At 35.3% G+C, this 24,195-nt stretch overlaps 1 protein-coding gene across 1 annotated transcript in view; it reads right to left on the reverse strand.

Moving 5' to 3' along the window:
- The window catches only part of LOC149814781 (Rhomboid-related intramembrane serine protease family protein), a 60,445-nt gene that overhangs the window by 29,534 nt on the left and 6,716 nt on the right, over nt 1–24,195 (reverse strand). The window contains exons 2-6 of the mRNA XM_089988749.1: nt 15,967–16,091; nt 15,388–15,473; nt 15,117–15,157; nt 14,852–15,018; nt 14,713–14,775 (exon numbers count right to left, since the gene is read on the reverse strand). Coding sequence (XP_089844875.1) covers nt 14,713–14,775; nt 14,852–15,018; nt 15,117–15,157; nt 15,388–15,473; nt 15,967–16,091 — 482 coding nt within the window. The remainder of the gene's footprint in view (nt 1–14,712; nt 14,776–14,851; nt 15,019–15,116; nt 15,158–15,387; nt 15,474–15,966; nt 16,092–24,195) is intronic.

Below are 24,195 nucleotides of genomic sequence, written 5' to 3' on the forward strand. Positions count from 1 at the left end.
TAAATATATATATGTACATTTAAGGATTATATTTCAACATATATGTGTACGAGTACACATATTTTAACAGATCACACACAAAGCACACTCAAATAAAGAATATTTATTTTATTAATCTCGCAAAATGCATGGGTGTTGATCCCAGGAAGAGAGCACACTCAAATAAAGAATATTTATTTTCTTAATCTCACAAAATGCACGGGTCTTGATCCCATATAAATACAAGGGGGAGGAAGACTAGTTAGAACTATTTAACGGCTAGCTACTTGGCCAAAGGAAAATCCAAATTAAGTGCATATGAAATAAGAGCACATATGACTACTACTACCTAAGTACATATAACGCATGACATAAGACTACTACTACCTAAGTACATATAACGCATGACATAAGACTACTACTACCTAAGTACATATAACGCATGACATAAGACTACCCCCTTCAAATATATACATATACATGTGTTCAATACACACACATACATATATATTAACAATATGTACATGTTAACACCTGCATAATTGAGTTTTAGGAGCAAATTTATTTGTGTAAGTCATCCACATGCACATAACACACACAGCCCCATACTTCTAGTTTATTATATTGTAGATGTTTCTCATACAAAACATAATATGCAGAACTATTTTCAAGAATTTTCACGGGTAGGCAATTAATAATGTAAACTGTAGAATGAAGTGTCTTAGTACATAGGCCAAATGATGTTCCACTTATTAAAATCATGTTTAGTGCATTCTCTATAATGTGCTTTCTTTCTACAACCTTGTTTCTCTGAGGGGTATGAGGAAATGATTTTCTATACTGTATCCCATAGTTAAGAAGGCAACCTCTAAAGTCATGAAAACAAAATTTATCACCTCTACCATCACTTTGAAAATTGATAATGGGAATCCAAATTGACTCTTAACATTGTTAAAATGCACATTCAGAATATATATATATATATATATATATATATATATATATATATATATATATATATTATTGTATTCCTTTTAGAATAGGGTATTTTTTCTTTTTTTATGTTTTGTGGTCAACATAGTGTTGACTAGCCGTTAGAGCTAGTCTAACGGCTAGATAATCTAGACGTTAGACTAGTCTAACAGCTAGTTGGTTGTTCCTCTGTGCATATATAGGGGGTTTCCCCTATTTGTATGTATGCCTCTTGTGTGCATTTGAGCCATTAATAAAATCATATTTTTCATAGTGAGTGCTCTCTTGGTGTGTGCCTATTGTACCCTTAGTGGCCTTTTGCGAGTGTGCCCATAGTGGCTCTTTGTGCGTGTGCATTTGGTGGCTGTTTTGGTGGACTATTATGCTCGGTTGGTAGTTCACCCTTCTTTACATGGTTCAGAGCCATGGTGCTCTTGATCATTGAATTCGGTGATCTTATTGTTCGTGTGGTCGTGGATCGCTCCTCAAGTGACTGTGATTCAAGTGTTTGTCCTCCCTCCACATTATCTTCTCTCTAATCTTTTATCTTTTCTCTCTTGGTCGTCATTCATGGAGGACATGGAGAGTGTCACCGTCGTGCCCATCAAGCTCAATGACACAATTATGTAATGTGGTCCTCTATCATGAAGCAGCACATTTGGGGCAACGGCTTGTGGGGATTGGTGGATGGTTCCAATCCAGAACAAGAACTTTTTCCCAAAATTCAAGAACGGAAAAGATGTAGCACTTCAAGGAGAGGAGAAAACTAAAGCTATAGCCGATTATGAAAGATGGAAAGAGTGGAAAATGGGACACGCAAAAATAATGGCATAACTTATCAATAGCGTAAACATTAAAAAGTATTATAGATTGGCAAAATTGAGCATGCTAATGATGTTTGGAGCTATTTTAAGAATATGTATTTGCTCAAAGACATTGTACATGTTTGCAACTTGCAAGACAAGATTAGAACGATGACTCAAGGGGATACGAGCATTAGAGAATAATAAAATGCTTTATCCGAACTATGAGGAATTAGCCTTGCTTGAACCAAAGTAGCATTGACCATTAGATATTGAGCTCCGACAAAACCAAATAGATGTGCAACATTTTTATCAATTCATAAATGGGTTGCGACAAGAATTTGAAGCCACCACCTTATAGGGAAGATTTCCTCCATTGCTAACACTATTGAAGAGCTAAGCATGGAGGAAAATAGGTTAAAGAAATGAGCACCCAAAAATGATAAATAATCAGTCTTGGCCATGTCTAGGTCGGAATCTTATGCTCGGACATACAAGCCACCCCATTTTAGGAGACAAAGCAATGAGTACGACAACAAGAGAAAAATCATTTGTCATTATTGCCATGAATCGAGACACATTTAACCCTTGTATCCTAAGTTGAGGAAAAGGGAGGAAAAGAAGGTGCCTTCGGTTGGTCCACCTCAAGAGACCAAGGACATAAGCAACACCCACGATACATTCGTCGAAAACATGTCTCTATCTCAATTGGTGAAGGCGCAACAACCTCTTCTTAGAGGATCATTTTTCAATCGGAGTTGTGGTCTTGTCCTATTCTGATCCCAAAAAGTCTACTTGGCTTCTTGACTCTAGTGCTTTATTTCACATGACTCTAAATCTTGATATCTTATCCGAATGTCGTACTAATTCAAGCATGTCTAATGTTTTTACTACCGATGGTAGATCTCCTAAAATCAAAGGAATAGAGAATTTTGAAAGGAATCTTAAAAACTCCCAAAAAATTCAATTCCAAAGGTTAGATATATTCCTAAATTAAATCTAAATCTCTTATCCATTTCTCAAATCTCGAACCATGAATATAATGTCTCCTGATAAAGTGGTTATTGAGTGTAAGATCACCATTCAGGGAAGCTAATTGAAGAAGGCTATAAAGAAGGAAGCATCTACTACATAAAGTCTTTTGAAATACCCAAGAATACTTTTTGTTATAATGTTCAAAAATTAAATTTAGATTTGTGGCACAAAAAATTAGGACATCCAAGTGTATCCAAAAACTCATGTTTTACAAGTTTAAAAAGATTTTGTAATATTGAAAATTTTACTTATAATGATTGTATTCTTGGCAAAATGAAGAAATTGCCCTTTTATGAAAGAACTTTTGTTTCTACTAGACCACTTGAATTAGTCTATTCAGATGTTTGGGGTCCGGCACCAATTGCATTAAAAGGTGAATATGTATACTATGTGATATTTGTTTATGATTTTACTAAACATGCTTGAATTGACTTAGACATAAATCCAGTCTTCTTGCAGTTTCATAACTTTGTAAGAATAGATTTAACAACATTTCTATCTTTTGCACGAATTCAGAGGAAGAACTTTGGTCTAAAGAATTTAAAGATTATCTTAACTTACACGGCATTATACATCAAAGATTTTGTCCACACATATCTCAAAAAAATGGTTTCGCTAAGAAAAAACAGACACATTATTGAAATTACTAGAACCCTACTTATTTTAAGTCATCTGCCTAAAGTCTTTTGGGTCAAAGCCGCTTTAACCATTGTGTATCTTATAAATAGAATGTCATTTATATCATTACAAAATATCTCTCCGGTAAAAAATCTTTTTAAACTTATTCTTTGATTATTTCAGTTTAAGAGTTTTTGGATGCAAGTGTTTTGTTTTGACCAGCAAAAATGACAAGTTTTCTCCCAAGGTTATTCCTTGTGCTTTCTTTGGATATGCAGACAACCAAAAGGGATATAGATGTTATAACCCTAAAAATGGAAAATTATATGTTCTAGAAAATGTGTCCTTTTTAGAAAATAAAAAAATTTATTATGAAAAAACTAAGAAAGTAATTCAGTATTCCTTCTTGCTTAACTTTCTTTCAAATCATGATATTGATGATTGTGATTGTGACGTTTGTCATGATAATGTTGATGAATCAAAAGATGTGAGAAATAAAATACCTGGTAAAGAGCAATTTGATAGTGATAAAACCTACTTGCAATATGCTAAATGCAGGGATCAAAAACCTCCATGTGTACTTGAAAAATATTCAAAAATTGAAAGTAAAGATATTGAACAAACTAGGTGATCATCTAGAATATCCAAACCCCGAGAAAAAATTGTCTTACGAATTCTTTTCATATAAGTACAAAGCATTACTTGCCCTTATCTATTCATATGCAGAACCCTCATCCTATGCCCAAGCTAAAGAACATGCGGAATATGTAGAAGCCATGAGAACAAAATTAGAGGCCTTAGAAAAAGTCAAAACTTAGGAACTTCAAGATCTTCTTCAAGGAAAGAGACTTATAGGATGTAGGTGGGTGCATAAAGTAAAAACTAAGAGTGATGAGACTTTTGAAAGGTATAAAGTTATGTTAATAGCCAAAGGATATTCCCAAGAATATGTGATAGATTGTGAAGAAACATTTTTCCCTTGTTGTCAGGATAACCACTGTTAGGACCCTTATTACAGTTGTTTCTATTAGGAACTGACCCATATAGCAAATGGATGTTAAGAATGTCTTTCTTAATGGGGGATTTAATTGAAGAAGTGTACCTGGAGGCACCACCTGGTATGAGTATCCTTGAAAGAAAATCTCTTCGCTTGAGTAAGACTCTTTATGGCTTGAAGCAAACTCTGAAAGCATGGTATGACAGGTTTAGTAAGGTTATCTCGATATTGGTTTTAGATCTTGTTTGACTGACACAAATTTGTTTGTTAATTATGCAATTATCATCATAAGAGTTTGAGTTTGAGCCATCTTCATTGTTTGATCCTCTTTGTGCATCATCTTCATCTTCACTTTCATAGACTGCTCCACCTACATCTACTTCCTCAAATTTTATCTTATCAATATCAATGGCACTTGCATTGAGTTTTTCTATCTCTTGAACCTTGTTCTTCATGAGTGTGTTCATGCGTACAAATATCAAATTACCCAGTCTTGTGGGTAAAAGCTTGTTTATCTTCTTTGTATTGGCTGCCTCAAATGCACTCCAATTTCGCTCACAAACCGAGGCACTTTATGGTTGTCCCAAAATTTTCATTGCTAGGTTTTGTAACTTAAGAAAACATCCACCAAACATTTTCCACCATAGCCTTGAAAAGGATAAAAACCTAAAAAGTTAAAAGGTTGAAACATTTTGTTTGTTAATTCCATGTTCTTACATTGAATATTTGATAAATAATATATTTATAAATGAAATTGCATATAACAACAATGAGAGAAAAAACTTTCTTGGATATGCTGAGTAGATGAGATCCATAGCCAACCCTTCTTTGAACAATTTAAAATCCCTAGTATGGTACTTCATCAACTCTAATGTCATCTCTTTTTGTTCTTTGGGAACCAATTTATTGGTAACAATGTCACGTCATTTCCTAACTTCTCTATCCAATTTGACCTTATCGCAAAAGAAATGAGGATTCAAATAAGTTGGTGTAGCATGTAAAGGGTTGTGCACAAGCTTGTTCCATCTCTTGTCAATAATATCTCAATACACCTTATACTTGTTGATTTCATCATTAAGAACTCTCTTGATAGCTTCTTTTGCTCAATCTAGTGCCTCGTACAAATAACCAATTGTAGCTCCTTCTCCATCTGTCATTCTTAAAACTCTAACCAATGGTTCCACTGTTAAGAATATGTATGGATTGGATCAAGATCCAAATCCAGATCCAAGTGTAACATCTATTCTGTATTTATCACCCAAAGGGTATTGATGTAACTTCTCACATATTTTAATATAAAAAGGGCTGACATCCCCTAGGCTGGGGTAAGTCGTCTCATTTCAGATCTGATCCCTTCTATTATTTTCTTCTCCTCCTCTCCTTTCTGCAGATGCAGATTGTGCAGGACACGTCTTTCAAAGGTTATTCTCACATGGTATCAGAGCCCAGAAGAGGTAAGTCATGTTAAATCGTTGGCTGCAAACTTCTCCATTAAAAATCCTTTTGCAAACTTCTTCCCCATTAAAACCCCTTTTGCAAACTTTGTCTCCATTAAAAACCCTTTTTCTTCCTTCTAAATCTCATTCTTTTTTTTTCATCTCACGCCTGCCGAAACTTTCCTTTATTTTTGGTCTTCTCAGATCTGATCCATTGCATTGCAGATCTGAAAATTTTCTTCTTCCAGATCAGATCTGACGTCTGATCTCAAATTTCTTCTTCATTAGATCAGAATCTCAGATCTGAACATACCAGATCTGATTCTACAAATTGATTCTTATCCCTGTGTCAGATCAGATCCAGTGACATCCTCTTTGTGTTTTCAGCAGTTTTTTATTCCATAAATAAGTTATGTAAAAAGGATTGTACTCCTATGTCACATAGGTGTGGGTGCGAGTGCGGGTGCGGGTGCAGGTGCGGCGATGCGGCACTTTAAAAAAACTTGGGTGCGGGGAGGGTATATATATATAAATTTTAACAGTTTTAAGTTAACACTACGTGTATGTGTGTGCATTTATGTGTATATATATATATATAGAGAGAGAGAGAGATAGATAAAATGGACTTGATTAGGGTTAACTGAATCTACTTTTGGATAGAAATGGACCTCAGTATGGTTGACTTCACCTAACACAAAGGAAGTTGTGTCCAAGTGTCGCACCCGCCTGGGTGCGGGTGCGACGCGGGTGCGGTGCCTTGTTAGAAGAGTCTGTGTGACATAGTTCTACTCCTTTAGTTGGAGTCAGTTTTAGTTCTACTTGTAGCTGTCAGTCTGGTAAGCATGTAAAACTTTTTTTTTATTATGTAAATAAAAGAGCTTCTTCACCTTTCCTTGTGAATTCTGATACTTGGGTTCAGCACCCATAGTTTCTTTTTTTGGTACTGCTTATTGTGTTATTTTTGTTGATGACCTCCACCTGGATTTATTTTCTTAAGAATGTCTAAAGTGTTTGAGAAATGTAAAGAATTAAGAATGATTATGAGAAATTATTCCAAGTGCAATATTCATATTCTAAGATGTGGTGGAGAGAAAGAGTGCACTTTAAATTAATCTAAAATGCACTTCAGGACAATGTTATAGGACACCAGTTTTCTTGTCCCAAAACTCGAAAGCAAATAGAATTGCAAAGAGAACATAACTGAGGTTAGTTATTTTTAATGTATAAAAGTTGTATCACAAAACTTTTGTGAACAAATGATTTCCATACAGGCATCTATCTTCTTAACAGGCTGCCCGCATAAATCTTGAATGACAGATCTTATGAATTCCTGTTTGGGAGATATCCAGACTTTTCTATGCTCCAAAGTTTCAGTAAATGTGTTCTATTCATATTGAAAAATCTAAAAGAAGTAAGCTTGATCATTAATCTGAATTATGTACCTTTGTCGAATATTCAGATAAACATGAAGGATACAGATGCTTCTCTATAAAAGGAAGAAAATTATTTATTTCAGGGCTCATGACTGTGACGAGTTCTACCCAGCTTAACAAAGATTGATGCAGGTAATGAACAAAAACACAGATACGACAGAAGGATACAGAGTCTGTCTATGTGAATACAGGCACAAGCAAATGCATGTAAAGGATCTTCAGATATTGAGCTTAGCAATCCAAGAGAAGAGTTTACGCAATTTTATGATGGTGATTAGCAGCATAAAACTGTGAAGAATCCTTGCAAACAATCAAGTTTTCAAATAACTTGATACTTCAAATACTCAATACACAAAATAAATGTTCAGTGTTTATAAGCTTTACACCACAAAAGAAGTGCAATAAATGCACAGTGTTTATAAGCTTTACACCAAAGAAAGTGCAATAAATTCAGTGTTTATAAGCTTAAGGAGACAACTCATGCCTACAATGTACAATGGGCTCACATAGCCCTTATTTATAAGCATACTTAAGAGACGTTGGGCTATTCCCAACGGCTCTTATTAGAGACGTTGGGAATCAGCCCAACGTCTATCTTTTTAAAACCGTGTACACAGTCAGTGGCTGACTGTTGCACACTGACTGTGTACAAAAACATTATATAAAAAAAACAAAAATAAGAAATGGAAAAAATTACAAAAATAAGAAAAAATAAAAAGGAGGAATTACAATCATATTAAAAAACATGAATATGCGTAAAATATAAAAATGACTAAAATACCCCTACAGCCAATACAAGAAAGAAAAATATATTTTATATATACAAGTAGATGGATACATGTACATATATATGAAATATATATGAATATGTATCTTATTTTATATATAGAAAATACATTGTCTTATAAATTACAATTTAACACTCCCCTCAAACTTAGGGCAAGATGACCGAAAGTTTGCCAAGGAGGAAATTGAATCGCGGAGCAGACAAAGCTTTGGTGAAGAAATTTGCCAACTGATATTTTGAAGTTACATATGGAAGATCTATAACTCCTTCAGATATGCTTCCCGAACATAGTGACAGTTCATCTCAATGTGTTTAGTTCGCTCATGAAAAGTATGATTTTTGACAATGTATATTGCACTCTTGTTATCACAGCATAGTTTGGTGGGCCCTTCTATTAAGATCCTCATGTTTTCTAATAGTTGATGAATCCATACAATTTCCATGGTAGTAGTCGTCATGGCACGATATTCAGCTTCTGTTGATGATAGAGACACTTTTTGCTGCTTCTTACATCTCCATGAAATCAGCGAGTCTCCTAAAAACACACAAAAACCAGTGGTGGAGTGACGGTTATTCGGGTCACCTCCCTAATCAGAGTCGGTATAAGCAATTAATTTTAATTCAGGAGAAGAGGATAAGAATACTCCCTTGTTTAGTGTGTCTTTTATGTATCTCACAATCTGCAAGATGACACTCATGTGAACTGATGTTGGTGCATGTTGGAACTGACTTGCAGTATGAACTGCATGAGAGATATCTGGTCTAATAATACTCAGATACATCAAAGATCCCACAAGCTGTCTGTAGGGGGTGGGATCGGAGAGAGGAATACCATCATCAATCTTCATTTTGGCTTTTACTATAACAGGAGTTTCACAAACCTTATCATCTGTAATACGTGACCGGTCAATAATCTCAGAGGCAAGCTTAGTTTGAGATAAAAAATATCCTCTATAAGAGTATGTTACTTCAATACCCAAAAAATATGTTAGAAATCCCAAATCAGACATTTCAAACCTATCCTTCAAAACTGATTTTATGCTTTTAACCCCTTTAGAATCACTTCCGGTTATAAGCATATCATCTACATATAAGAGCAGAATGACAATCCTTGCATTGGTTTTTCTAACAAATAAGACAGTATCAGTGAAACAGGAAAAAAAACCATTTTCTAACATTACGGAATTAAATCTATCATATCAAGCCTTTGGGGCTTGTTTTAAACCATAAAGTGTTTTTCGAAGACGAAGCACTTTTCCTTTGGGAGTCTTCATTCCTGGTGGAGCATCCATATATACATCTTCATTTAGATCACCATTTAGAAAGGCGTTTTTAACATCCATTTGATAGATGTTCCATTTGTTGATTGAGGCAACGGTAATGAGACATCGGACAGTGACCATTCGGGCCACAGGAGCAAAAGTTTTTTCATAGTCAATCCCGTATTCTTGAATATATCCCTTTGCAACTAATTGAGCCTTATATCTCTCAAGAGATCCATCGCTCTTAGTTTTTACCTTAAATACCCATCTACACCCTATTGCTTTCTTACCCTTAGGAAGATCTTGGAACTCCCAAGTCTTTGCCCTGTTGAGAGCTGAAAGCTCACATTCCATTGCTTTCAGCCATTCATAATTATTTTTGGCTTCTTCGAAGTTTTTGGGTTCTATATAGGAATGAATGGCGCTAAGGCAGGCTCTATGTTTAGGAGTAAATGAATCATATGAAATAAACCTAGAAGACATCTTTCTACTTCTCTCAGTTCTTCGTAGGTTTTCATCATTTGTTGAATTGGACCCACTAGGTTCACTGAATTTTTCAATTACACTCCTAAAATTGTTTCTATCTCTGTGGGTATATGTTATAAGATCTCTCAATGCTCCTTCATTTCTATGTTGAGAGATAGGTGGATGGGAAGAGCCATCTTCTTTATCATTGACATCATTATGAATGAAATTGTCATCACTATCATCATCATGTGCTAACATTTTAAATAAAAAGGAGTAATCCATGTTTTCTTCAAAGGGTTCCCTACTTTCAAAACCATTAACATTTTTCAGAAAACTCACATTTCTGGAAACATATAGCTTGTCATTCTTAATATCATAACAACGAAACCCTTTTTGGGTTTTAGAATATCCAAGAAAAACGCAGGCAATGGCTTTTGGTGAAAGCTTGTCGTTCTTGTCAATAAGAACGAAACATTTGCAACCAAAAATTCCCAACCGACTATAGTCGGGTTCTTTGGTATACAATTTTTTAAAATGCGAGATATTGTTCAAGTTTTTAGAAGGTAGCTGATTTATCAGATAGACAGATGCTAAAGCCGCTTTAGGCCAAAAACCTTTTGGGATGTTTTGAGAAACAAGTAATGTTCGAGTTGTCTCTATTATATGTTTGTGCTTCCTTTCGGCTAATCCATTTTTTTGAGGGGTTTTGGAACAAGATCTTTGGTGAAGAATACCATGACTTTCAAGATAATTTTTTAATTCACTTGAAAGGTATTCTCCACAAGAGTCAGTTTTAAAAAATTTTAGATTCCCATTAAATTGATTTTTAATCATCATATGATAGGTTTTAAAAATTGAGAAAACTTCATATTTGTGTTTAAGAAAATAAATCCAACAATATCTCGTGTGGTCGTCAACAAAAATGACATAATATGCAAAGCCTCCTTTTGATAGGACGGGTGCCGATCCCCATACATCCGAATGGATAATTTCAAAAAGTCTTGTTGTAAACATAGATCTTTGACAAAAAGGCAATTTTTTCATTTTCCCAAGAATACAGTCATTACAAATGAAATCACTTTTACATAGACTTTTAACAAAAGCTAAATGAGAAATTTTTGCAATATTTGGATGTCCAAGTCTTTTCTGCCACACATTAATATCCTTTTGTTGGACAACATTACAAAACGGGTTCTTTGGAATTTGAAGGGAATCGACATAGTATAGATCGCCCTTCCTAGAGTCTTCCCCAATCAATCTCCCGGACCGACGATCCTGTATCCAACATTTGTTAGATGAGAACTTTATATCACACCCATGATCCGAGAATTGAGAAACAGAAAGCAAATTTAAGTTTAATTTGGGTATAAATCTAATTTTTGGAATAAAGAACCATTGTTTTTCAAAATTTCTTATTCCTTTTACTTCAAAGATGTTCCATCCGCGGTTAAAACAAAAGATGGAGAGGGATTTTTTGAGTATTCGGAAAAAGAACTAAAACTTGAAGTCATGTGAAAAAAAGCACCCGAATCTAAAAGCCAAGAGGTCTTACCAGGAGGAGAAGAGGTTGACATGGCGGCTCTGGAAATAGCCCATTTTAGAAGAGGTTGAAGTGCATCCACGATTTGTTGCAATGAAAGAGCTTCATTTGAAGATGACGAGCACTCTTTCTTTTGAGGTTGGGATGTAGTACCCATGACAAGTAACTTTTTCTACTTTGGGCAAATAGGCTTGATATGCCCCGGTTCCTTACAAAAATGGCATAAAAGCTTGCTATAACTCTTGTTCCCTCCTTGACTACTTGAGTTTTGATTCTTGAAGTGAGGAGGCTTGTAGGTCCTTAAATTGCTCCCCGGTCTTGAGACAGCATTAACTCCTTTATTTTCTTCATTATAGGAAGGTGTAGCTAGAACACTTGGGTTGTTCTTGCTTATACCCATACGAGTCTCTTCCCCACTTAGTTTAGTAATTACATCTTCAAGAGAGGGGGAAGTGAAGGCGGATAAAAGAGAATATTGGATTTGTTCGAATTCAGGCCTAAGCCCATTCAAAAAATTAAAAAATCTATCTTCTTCCAATTTTTTATGACGAAGCTCTATGGCTTCTCCACTCTACTTGGGTTCGAGCATAGCAAGTTCATCCCAAATAGAAGAGAGTTCGGCAAAATACTCTCTTATAGTCATCTCTCCTTGATGAAGAGTTAGAGCTCTCTTTTGGAGGTAATATTTATAAAACAAGTCCCTAAAGGTGTACATCTTCTCAAGGTACTCCCACGCTTGAGAAGCCTTCTTAAACTTGATAATATTGGCGTTAATTCTTGTTTCTACGGATGAGAAAATCAATGAGAGGATTTTAAAATTCCTCATCTCTCATTCTTCATGCTTTTTGGTGTAGTATTCAAGAGCCTTGGCTCTTTCTTTGCCTTCAAGGATTTTTATTTCCCCTTTCTCCATCAAGGTTATCTTTGGCTCCGGTTCGGGAATCGAGCCTTGAGCATAACCCCAAAGCCCTTTTCCTTTAATATGAGCATCCATGTTTCCGGCCCAGACGTGATAGTTGAACCCACTGAGTTTGAAGCCAAGAGAAAAATGAGTCTTTTTCACCCATTAGAGAGGAAAGATGATGAAAAAGAATACGTACCACAAAGGATTTTTAGACCTTTCTTGATAGAAGAGTCTTCTAAAATATTGGATGAACAAGCGAATCCACTTCAATCACCAAAAAAATCGAGGGCACGCTTTTCGAGGCACCCGAAAAAGTGAGAATCCACACGATTTTTTTTTCTCCAACCTTGCTCTGATACCATGTGAAGAATCCTTGCAAACAATCAAGTTTTCAAATAACTTTGATACTTCAAATACTCAATACACAAAAATAAATGTACAGTGTTTATAAGCTTTGCACCACAAAAGAAGTGCAATAAATGCACAGTGTTTATAAGCTTAAGGAGACAACTCCTTACTGTAATACATGCATACAATGGGCTCACATAGCCCTTATTTATAAGCATACTTAAGAGACGTTGGGCTATTCCCAACGGCTCTTATTAGAGACATTGCGTCTATCTTTTTAAAATTGTGTACAATCAGTGGCTGACTGCTGTACACTGACTGTGTACAAAAACATTATATAAAAAAAACAAAAATAAGAAATGGAAAAATTTAAGAAAAAATAAAAAGGAGGAATTACAATCATATTCAAAAACATGAATATGTGTAAAATGTAGAAATGACTAAAATACCCCTACAGCCAATACAAGAAAGAAATATATATTTTATATATACAAGTAGATGGATACATGTACATATATATGAAATATATATATGTATATGTATCTTCTTTTATATATAAAATATATATAGAAAATACATTGTCTTATAAATTACAATTTAACAAAAACACCATCATAAAATTGGCAGCAAGCAAAAATTTCTCCAAAGCATGAGTAAAATGCAGGTGAATCTATTAATGGACTCACTGATGTAAATAAACAAGTGATAAATTCTATTCAAGAAGGTTAAAAGCAAGGCAGTAAAAGGAACCAGCTGAATTTCTACAGAAAATAAGTGAAGACACCAATCCACATGAGCTGAGAAGATCTACCAGGGTCAAATATCCAATAAACAGATCTGTCTAATCAAACATTTTTTAGTGACTTACAGATGAATCATATGAAACATCAATCAGCCCATTGATGTAATAAAAATGGCAATCCATCAAAAAAGGTCAAAGAAACATAGGAAAAGGAACCAGCTAAATCTTTGCAGTGAATAAGTGAGGACATCAATCCAATGAGGACATCCAATAAACAGGTTTGCGGCATCAAGCCTTTTCAACTGACTTCCAGATATTTATCAGTGATATTAAAGTTAAAGAACCAGTCAATTATTTTGAACCTATTAAAGACCAACAGCAGCAGCAGGTACATGTTATGGTAGAAGAGATGGAAGATATGTATCAGAAACACTTAGAAAATTATTCAAGCCCAAGGTGCAAGAATGTAGTTGGAAGTAAATGGGTCCACAAGGTGAAATAAAAATTAGATGGTCATATTGAGAAATTTAGGGGGTGTTTGCATGTCACGGAAGGAGGCTCTGCTCCTCAATCCGCATGGAGCCTCCTTCTGGGGTAAATGAATCGGACCCCCCCCCCAGCGGGAAACGTTTCCGCTGAAAGGGGGGATCTATCGTTGACTTTGGGGCTCCTTTTCCGTGAGGAAAGGGAGCCCCATGTTTGCTTTTCCACGGTGGGCCCCGCAGAAACGCATCAAAAGTTGTGTTTAAGCAGAAATCCTCAGCTTTCCACGGCACGCAAATGCACCCTTAAAGTTAGGTTGGTCGCAAAAGGTTATCACCAACAACATAGATCAGATTATGAGGAAACCATCAACCTTGTGGTAAAGATAGTAAGTGTTCAAGTTCTTTCACTAGTATTGTCTTTTAATTGATCATTATACCAGTTAGATATGAAGACCATTTTAAAAATTGTTCATTATTTATTGCAGGATGCTATATAGGTGCATTCATTGCAATTTTATATTTTTGTTCTTATTTTTAATACCCTTTTGTAGCTACCTATTATGGGCAGGCTTCCACATAAATAAAGCAACTTATAGTGTTGACCTTTCACCACTGAGGAAATGTTAGGGGTCATTAAAGATCATGATCAGAGGTTCTCTTCTTCTTTAACATAGTTTCTGGTTTACTGAGCAAGATACCTTGGATTTACAGTACCAATGTTAACCGACCATGTAGCATGGATATAACTTGGATTTAATTCCTAGTCAACAAAAGTTTAAACCACGAATAAGTACCTATAGATGTTCTAGGCTAGTACCTCTAAACATCTGGAACAACCAGATAATAGATTATAGCACACCAAACAGCATATCCTTTTCCTACCAGAAGAAAAACACCCCTTACCTTTTTCATAACAAATTGGCCCAATATAAGCACTTCAAGTATCTTCTGCCAATCCCAACGCATCTGCAGAATGATACAGAACAGTAACATGTGGTCACTAAGCATTCTTTCTGAAAATTAAAGAAACAGCCTTCTTTACCTTGACCAGGACGCTGATTGCAAAGAGACCAAACACAGCACCAGAAGCTCCGATAGAAACTGCAGTTCGGGGAAGAACAAGCCATGATACAAGGTTTGCTCCAGCACCTGTTAACACATATGAGACCCACAATGCGAAATTTCCTTCCTCCTCTTCGACTAGCTTTCCTGCCAAATTGTTAGCTTAAAATAAAAACTCTTGAATCGCCCTATGCAAGTGCTGCAGAAGATTAGTTAAAAGATGAGGCAGAGGTAGCTGGTCATACCAAATATGTACAAGAAGAAAAGGTTACTTGACAAATGATTCCTGCAAAAGTTTATGGCCAAGAAAGTAAAGTCTAATAGCCAAAGTTCAAGACAGAATTTATTCAAAAAACAATCTCGAGATTGAGCATCATAATATAGATGATAATCCCTAAATACATGAATGATATGGATAATGAATCTGCTCTTGGCTAAGCACTTCAGATCAAAAGAAAAAAAAAAGTTTGGAACATTGAATAAAGCAAACAAGTGGTGCAACCGACCAGTCCTCACCAATTAGCATGGCAAAACGTTGCAGTTATGAATTGGTACCAGTGAGGCCATTCATGGTATAAATATAGTGCTTTTATGTTATTAACCTTCAAAAGAAGAGAATATGATCAGTAAAGCACTAGAAACCCTGAAAATACACCAAAGAAAAAAACTGTGATATAGACATAAATCAACTGCTCTCTTTTGGAAAACCTCCGGACAATATGTTCATATATGGAGTCAAGAAAGGAAAACAAAAATGAAAAAACAGTCTTTACCAGGACCTCATGGATGCTGGAATATCTTATTGCACAGAAGTGCCTGATTGAATAGTATGCAAATGGAAAACCTAAGAGCGTAAAAAAAATTAATCCTTTCTGTGGCTTGCCTTGTTTTTCATAAAACTTCCCGTCATTTCTTTCCAAACAAAAGATTAAGTTATCAAGCAAAAGGGGGGAAATGAGGGAATCTAGGCATTGAGAAATGTGATGACTGTTTTTTTCAAATATCTCACCTTCCACCCTAGGGGATCTTAGACTCTGAATACTTTTTTGTACCAAAGATTTCCTAACACCATGATGATAAATGAAGGCAGTTTACCTGAAACCAGTGGTCTGATGCATAAATGCCCAGGTTCAGAAGTAAAATCCAAAATACTCCATTTACACGTTTGCCTGATGCTGGGTTATCATTAGGCTTCCCAAGTTCCAACCGTGGTATGATGTCTGAAAATTTCATAAATAGGTATCTCAAACTGAATGAGAGATGTCATTTTTGTAGTATAATACCTAAAGATAAAAGCAAAAAATTCTCTAAATTTAGATAAAAATCATATCAGCATGAAACTCCTTTCCATTTTAAGGGATATCAATGGGCACATCCCATGTGTTCACTTATATGCCAGTACATATTAAAACACGAACCCACTTGGTGCATTTGCAGAATTGTTTTCTTAGAGGCGATAAGCTCCAGTTTATCCTTGAAACAATGCATGTGGTTGATTTGTGCGTATGTATATCTGTGTGATTTGATTCGAAATCAAACATGCAGATTCCTTTTGAGAAATTAGTAATGTCTTTAAGAGATGAAAGAACAAAAAGAATAGTAGCAGAATGATCCTAACTCCCTGTCCCCTGACTTCAGAAAACTACTCCTTAGGGTGCTGCATTTCACCATTTCCAATTGTTGATCTGACGCTGGAATCAGATATTTCTTGATTTTAGAAGACCTACGAATCAAGTTGCACCAGATTTGGATGAGTATTGGATTTTTGGTAGAATTTCTTATATTTTCTGGTTTTGAGGGTGCTTTCTGATCTGTCTTGAAAATCTGGTCATCTGATCAGATTGAATGTTTTGAGGCTGGATATAGCATTTGCCTGGGTCATATTTGATAGAAGAGTGCATCGAAACTGGCCTGGTGGTTGATTTTGATGCAGATGATGAGTTTTATCATCATTTTGGGTGTTTACTAAGAGGCAGTAATCTGTTTTTGTCGAATTTGGTTCTCTACTGAATATCAAATTTTTGGGGCTTAGCAGAGTATTTGCAAATATGGTTTTGGGCATAATATTTCTGTTTGACTGGTTTTACTTGGATTAATTAGGGAGTTTGGGAGGAATTTAGCTTGGACTTTTGTATCAATAGCTTAGTCTTGCTGTGATAATTGGCAGCTCGTCTTGTATCTTGGCTTTCGAGTTTGGCTTTGCTAGTATCCTTCTGGTTATATCGTGTAATAGCATTCTTGTTGTTATTGGCTTCTTGTGCAGCTCTCTTTAAGAGTAGTTGGGGGTTTGGTGAGTGATGAGAAAGAAAGACGCAATTCCCATCATTCCCATCAAGATAAGTTGAACTCTCTTATTGTGGGAAAGCTCACCACACTAAAGAGAACTATTAGGATTTGATCCGGAAACACAATTGTATCAAAACAAGGCCATACTTTGAGTTATGAGGAGCCACAAAAAAAGAGACATGGAGCCAGTTTGAAGAAAAGGATTGATGAAATCGAAGCTAAAGTTAAAAAATAAGTCCAGACACTTCTCTTCCTTTATGACAATAGCTCATCATTCATACACCACTGCGAGCAACCTTATATTACCTCATTCACTCTCTAGGACTGGATTATTAATTCAGGGGCAATAAATCATATGATAGGAAGAGGGAATATATTTTAATAATAGTCCCTTCATCTACCAATGGCCTAATAACTTGCAGATGGCTCATTTTACACCCATCTTTGGTAAAGGGAGTGTCAAGGCTCATTATTTCCTTTATCATAAATGCTTAATGGACTTAGTTTTACTATAAATATCATTTTTGTGAGCTCTCTAGCCAAAAGCTTAAATTGTGAAATAGCATTCTTCTCATTAGTGTGTATTTGAGATAGAGGAGTAGATCTTTGGACATGGTAATTGTTAAAAAGTGTATATACACAAACATAATTATACATAATATAATATTTTTTATTTATTTATTTTTTCTTTTACTTTTTCTTTTTCTCTTTATTTTCTGTATTTTTAGGATTGTCTAGTTCATATTGAACTAGACTCAAAACTAGTCAAGATTTGACTAGTTTTGAAATAGCAGTTGGAGCTAGTCCAACAACTACAAATAGAGTCGTTGGAGTCTTGGACTAGCTCCAACGACTCTCTTGAGTCCTCTAAAAGCTCCTCTCTCTCCCTCTCTCAATGTATATAAATAGGGGTAACTCCCCCCTCCTTGTAACAATGCTTCTTTAAGCATTTTATGTGAACGAAATAAAGTTTTTTTTTTCTTTTGAGTTCTCTCATTTATATCCTATTGTGGGTTATGATTAAAGTGACTTTAATAGATACTTATTACAAGCATTTGTGCTTTCGTGGAAGATCCTCATTTCCTTACATGGTATCAGAGCTTGGATATTTCTAGATCTTGGAGAATTGTCACCTTGTTGTCCGTGTCATTCTAGTAAAAGTTGATTTGTCTCCTTATTCGTGATTCAAGTACTCTTGTGCCAATATAGTTGAAAAAAGTTGTTTGAAGGATCGTTGACTACTCAAAGATCGTGATTGTGCTTTTGCTCCTTCCTCTTTCTCTCGTATTTTCTTTCTTTTCTTTTTTTCTTCTCATCTTCTCTCTTTCTTCTTTACCCTTGTAAGAATGGATGACAATAACAAAGTCATCATCATGCCCGTAAAATTAAATGATATCAATTATGTGATGTGGGTTTCAATTATGAAGCATCACATTTAGGGAAAGGAGTTATAGGAGTTGGTAGATGGTTCCAATTGGGAACCAAAACTAATTCTCACAAAGATTGAAAATGAGAAAGAAGTATCACTCACGAAAAGAGAGAAAATTGAGGCATTAGCTACCTATGAGAAAAAATGTAAAGAATGGAGGATGGGGCATGCCAAGATCATGTCTTGGCTAATTAATAGCGTAGACATCAAGAAATGCTCTAGTCTTGCAAATTTTAAACATGCCAATAAGGCTTGAGAATATCTTAGAAATATGTATTCCCTTAAAGACATTGCACATGTGTGTAATTTACAATGAGCAAATTATGACCCAAAGAGACAAAAGTATTAGAGAATATTATAATGAGTTGTCCAAACTTTAGGAAGAGTTGGCTCTTCTTGAGCCAAAGTGGCATTATCTCAAAGATATCAATCTTCGCCAAAAACAACTTGATATGGAACATTCTTACGAATTTGTAAATGGTTTAACGCCGGAATTTGAAACAACCAAATCGGCCCTTCTACATAGAGGAAAAGTTTTTTCTATTGTTGACACTATTGAAGAATTAACTATTGAGAAAAATAGGCTAAAAAAGAATACTCCAAAGAATGAAGAGGATTTTGTTTTAGCCGCATCTAGACCGGAGAATTATATACGCACTTATAGGCCACCTCATTTTGGTAGACAAAGTAATGATTATGACAAAAGGAAAATCATTTGTCACCATTCTCATGAACTTGGACATTATAGGCCTCAATGTCCTAAATTAAAGAGAATAGATGAAAAAAAAGTTGCATCCGTCGGTTCAACACAAGAATCAAAAGATCAAGCCAATCAAGATGTACCTGTGTCTATGGCACAACTAATAAAAATTCCTCAACCTCTTGTACAAGGAGCATCTTCCTCAACTGAAACCTCAACCAGAGCAGTTGTTTTATCCTTCTCTGATTCTGGTAACTTTTCTTGGCTTCTTGACTATGTTGTTTCCTTTCATATGATCCCAAATATCAATAGTTTGTCTGAATATCATAATAATAACCCAAGTGTGTCGAATGTTTTCACAGCCAATGGTACATCTCTTGAAATAAAAGGAATAGAAAATTTCAAAAATTCCAAAAAAATCTTTATCCCAAAAGTTAAATATATTCTCAAATTAAATCTAAATCTTTTATGTCTCTCAAATATCTGATTATGGGCGTAACATCTCCTTCTCTTCTCATAGTTGTTGGGTACATGATCGTCAGTCATGGAGAAGGACTCCACTATATGGATTTTTTGGAATTACCCAAGAATGTTTTTTGTTATAATGTTCAGAAATTGAATTTGGATCTATGTCACAAAACACTTAGCCATCCTCATACATCCAAAATCCAACACTTTTCAAGTTTAAGAAAATTTTGTAATTTTGAAAATTTTACTTATAAAGATTGTATTCTTGATAAAATGAAGAGATTACCATGATAGAACTTTTGTTTCATTTAGACCAATTGAGTTAATAAATTCAGATGTTTGGGGTCCCGCACCGGTAATATCAAAAGGCGAATACACATATTATGTAATTTTTGTTGATGACTTCTCTAGCCATACTTGGATCTACTTTCTTAAACATAAATCAGAGGTCTTTTTGCATTTTCAAACATTTCACAAAATGGCTAAAAATAAATTTCAAAATGATATTTTCATTTTTTGCACAGACTCAAGGGAAGAATTTTTGTCAAAAGAATTTAAAGATTATCTCAATTTACATGGCATCACACATCAAAGATTTTGCCCTCACACACCACAACAAAATGGTTTGGCCGAACGAAAACATCGACACATTATGGAAACTACTAGAACTTTATTGATAGCAAACCAAATATCAAAAGAATTTTGGACTGAAACAGCCCTAACTGCTACCTATCTCATTAACCGAATGTCATCTTTTTCTATGAAAAATATAACTCCAATTGAAAAACTTGTTAAATTACCTCCTTATACTCTAGGTTAAGAGTTTTTTGATGCAAATGTTTTGTCTTCACTAACAAAAATGATAAACTCTCTCCCCGTGTCATTCTTTGTGACTTCTTAGGTTATGCAAATAATCAAAAAGGTTATAGGCGTTTTGATATTAAAAATGAAAAATTGTATGTATCAACAAATGTATCCTTCTTGAAAAAAGAAAGTTTTTTTTTATTTTGAAAAGGCCAAGAAAGTAACCGAACATTCTTTTTGATAGATTTGACTTCAAAATCTGATGGATGTGACTATGAATGTGACCTTGATGATGGTCAAGGTATTATTGATATTGAACATAAGGTTATTAATGAAGAGCAAACCCATAGGGACACCAATTGTTTACAATACTCAAGACATAGAGAATCCAATCTTCCATGTGCATTGGAAAAATATTCAGAAGCACAAACTAGAAGGTCATCTAGAGTCTCTAAACCTCCCGATAAATTTGTTTTCTACGAATTTTTTTCACCCACATATAAAGCATTTATTGCATTGATACACTCGTATATAAAACCTTTATCCTATACTCAAGCCAAAGAACATATAGAATGGGTAGAAGCCATGAGGGCAGAATTAGAAGTCTTAGAAAAGGCTAACACTTGAACTATTTAAGATATTTCACAAGGAAAGAAACCTATAGGTTGTAGGTGGGTTTATAAGATTAAAACCAAGAGTGATGAAACTATTGAAAGATATAAAGTCAGATTAGTGGCCAACGGGTATTCCCAAGAGTATGGCATAGACTACGAAGAAACTTTTGCTCCAGTTGCCAGGATGACCACAATTAGGACCTTAACAGCCTTAGCCACTGTTAGAAAATTGCTTATATTTCAAATAGATGTCAAAAATATTTTTCTTAATAAAAACCTAGTTAAAGAAGTATATATGGAAGCACCACCTAGTATAAGTATTCATAAGGGTAAGGCTCTTCGTTTAGAAAAAGCTCTTTATGGTCGTAAACATGCACCAAAAGTCTGGTATGACAGGTTTAGTCATGTTATGCTTGATATTGGATTAAGAACTTGCCTGACTGACACTCCCTTGTTTGTTAAGATTTATGATGTAGAGATTCTTCTTCTTTATGTGGATGGCATGATCATCACCGGAGGAGACAAACAAGGAGTTGAAAATATTAAAAATCTTTTTAAAAATTATTTTGAAATGACTGATTTAGGTTTATTGAGATGTTTTTTAGGAATTGAAATTGCTTATTCCCCTCAAGGGTATTTATTATCTCGACCTAAGTTTGTTTTTTATATTGTTTCCAGGTCCAGAATTACAGATGATAAGAAAGTGGATAGAGTCGTTGGACTAGCTCCAACAACCCTCTTAAGTCCTCTAAAAGCTCATCTCTCCCTCTCTCAATGTATATAAATAGGGGTAACTCTCCTCTCCTTGTAACAATGCTTCTTAAGCATTTTATGTGAATGAAATAAAGTTTATTGTTTTTTTCCTTTGGAGTTCTCTCATTTATACCCTTTTGTGGGTTATGATTAAAGTGTCTTTAATAGACACTTATTACAAGCATTTGTGCTTTCGTGGAAGATCCTCATTTCCTTACAGTAATAAAAGGAGAGGATTGTATATCCTGGACAGACCTTTGGCTATGGTTATGCCATGATAGATTAGGTTTTGGCTATGGTTATGCCATGATAGATTAGGTTATATACCATTGTTGAAGGTGAAGATTGTGATTCCAAATGTCATCAAAAGAAAAGACAATTGTCTTATATATTGAGAGGTGACGTTGGTGGTGGTTTGGATCTGATAAACCTGTGTAAAGTCTTGTTTTCATTGTTTTCTTATTTGCCCCTTGTGTTAAATATATTGTGATGTATTTAGGAAAATCTCCAATTGTACGCTTTGTAATTGTTTCAATATAAAGGAGGAATACCACACGAGTTCCCACATTGGGAATCATGTTCTTTGTTTCCCCTTGTGTCTTATCATTAAGGATGGCCATCGAGCCAGGCTGTCCAATAAGCTTTGAGTACCTAGCCCGAAACGGGTCGGTCTCGAGCTGCACTTTGCAGCCCAAGCCCGAATAAAGTCGGGTTGGGCCCGAGCCGATTAGATAATCGGGTCAGGCCCATGTGCAAAATACACAAGGCCTGACCCGACCCGAGCCCAATTGTAACTGGGTCGGACCGGGCTTGGGGCTTCAATACGGTTCAGGCCCTAATAAGGCCGGCTCGGCCTGGCCCAACCCTTACTCATCATCTTCCTTAATTGTGTATGATCTTTGGTGAAGAATATTGGGTTCTTTTATGGTTTCAAAGCACAAGATCTTGACAAATTACATCAAGAAAAGTCTTGAAAGATTATTTCTTTTGTTCTTCTTTCATTCCTCTCTTTTTTATCATCTCTCACATGTTTTATTTCCCTTTTCTTGTTCATCTTATCTTTTGATTCCCAATCGTTATATTTCTTGTTTTTCGTTATCATTGTGTTCCTTCTATGTTTCGTCTTTCTAGAAGTATATCACTAAGATACTGAATTGTAAGTGACTTCTGCTCATATTCCATGCTCCTGTTGTGATCTACAAAAACACACACACAGATCTGACTTGGAGAGTCAAAATTTTGTAATCAAATATTTATTCGAGGTTTGTCTTGTCTGCTTGTTTTCTCTTCGCTCCTCTCATATTTTTATATCAGTAGTGTTTCATCATGGATTCAAGCTCTTCTCAATATGCTTTATATTCGAACTTTCTTACTCAACTTGTTTTTTAAAAGCTCAAACATTCAAACTTCTTGACATGGAAGAGCCAAATTGTTCCTTTTATTCGTAGCCATGACCTTTTGGGCATCTTGATGAATCTGTTTAGATCCCACCAGAGTTTAGCTTGCAGGAACAGAAATATGATATGGTGATATCGACTGCTTCACATAAAAAAATCTAGAGTATGTTGCTTGGATGAAAAGGGACCAGACATTGGTTGTGTATATCACATCAACGCTTTGGCAAGAAGTTTTGCTCGGTATCCTTGATAATTGCATAGCTATGCAATTGTGGACCATATTGATGTATAGAGCTATTCTCAAATTTCAGAATCAAGGGTTATGCTATTGAAGAAAGAGTTTTAGAATTCAAAAAAGGGGGCAATGTCAGTTATGAAGTATCGGATGTGGACCATATTGATGTAGAGCTATGTCACATGGGTGCGGGTGCGGGTGCGGGTGTGGGTGCAACATGGGTGCGGCGCAATTTCAAAAAATTTGGACACGGGGACTCGGCTATATATATAATTTTTTTTTAAAAATATATATAATTATATATATAACAATAAATTAATAAGATAACACTTGGAACAATCAAAGTAATAAGATAGCACTGGCCACTGTGCACACAGTCGGGCTATATATATAATTTTTTTTAGTTTTTTGCCCTAAAAAATAGATGAATATAGACTCGGTCAAAGTTAACTGAGTCTATAAAGTGGACGGACTCGGCCCAGGTGCGTTGACCGAGTCCGACCCGTGTCCGTGTCCGCACCCGTGCCGGGGTGTGTCGACGCGGGTGCATTCACACACATTCCTCCGTGGAGTGCAATTGAGCCATTAAAGTAATTTTGATCAATATGTTTTTTTGCTTGGTACCCTCGATTAATTTG

The sequence above is a fragment of the Nuphar pumila genome, chromosome 15, assembly GCF_984573655.1.
Source record: "Nuphar pumila chromosome 15, dmNupPumi1.hap1.1, whole genome shotgun sequence".
Classification (NCBI taxonomy): Eukaryota; Viridiplantae; Streptophyta; class Magnoliopsida; order Nymphaeales; family Nymphaeaceae; genus Nuphar; species Nuphar pumila.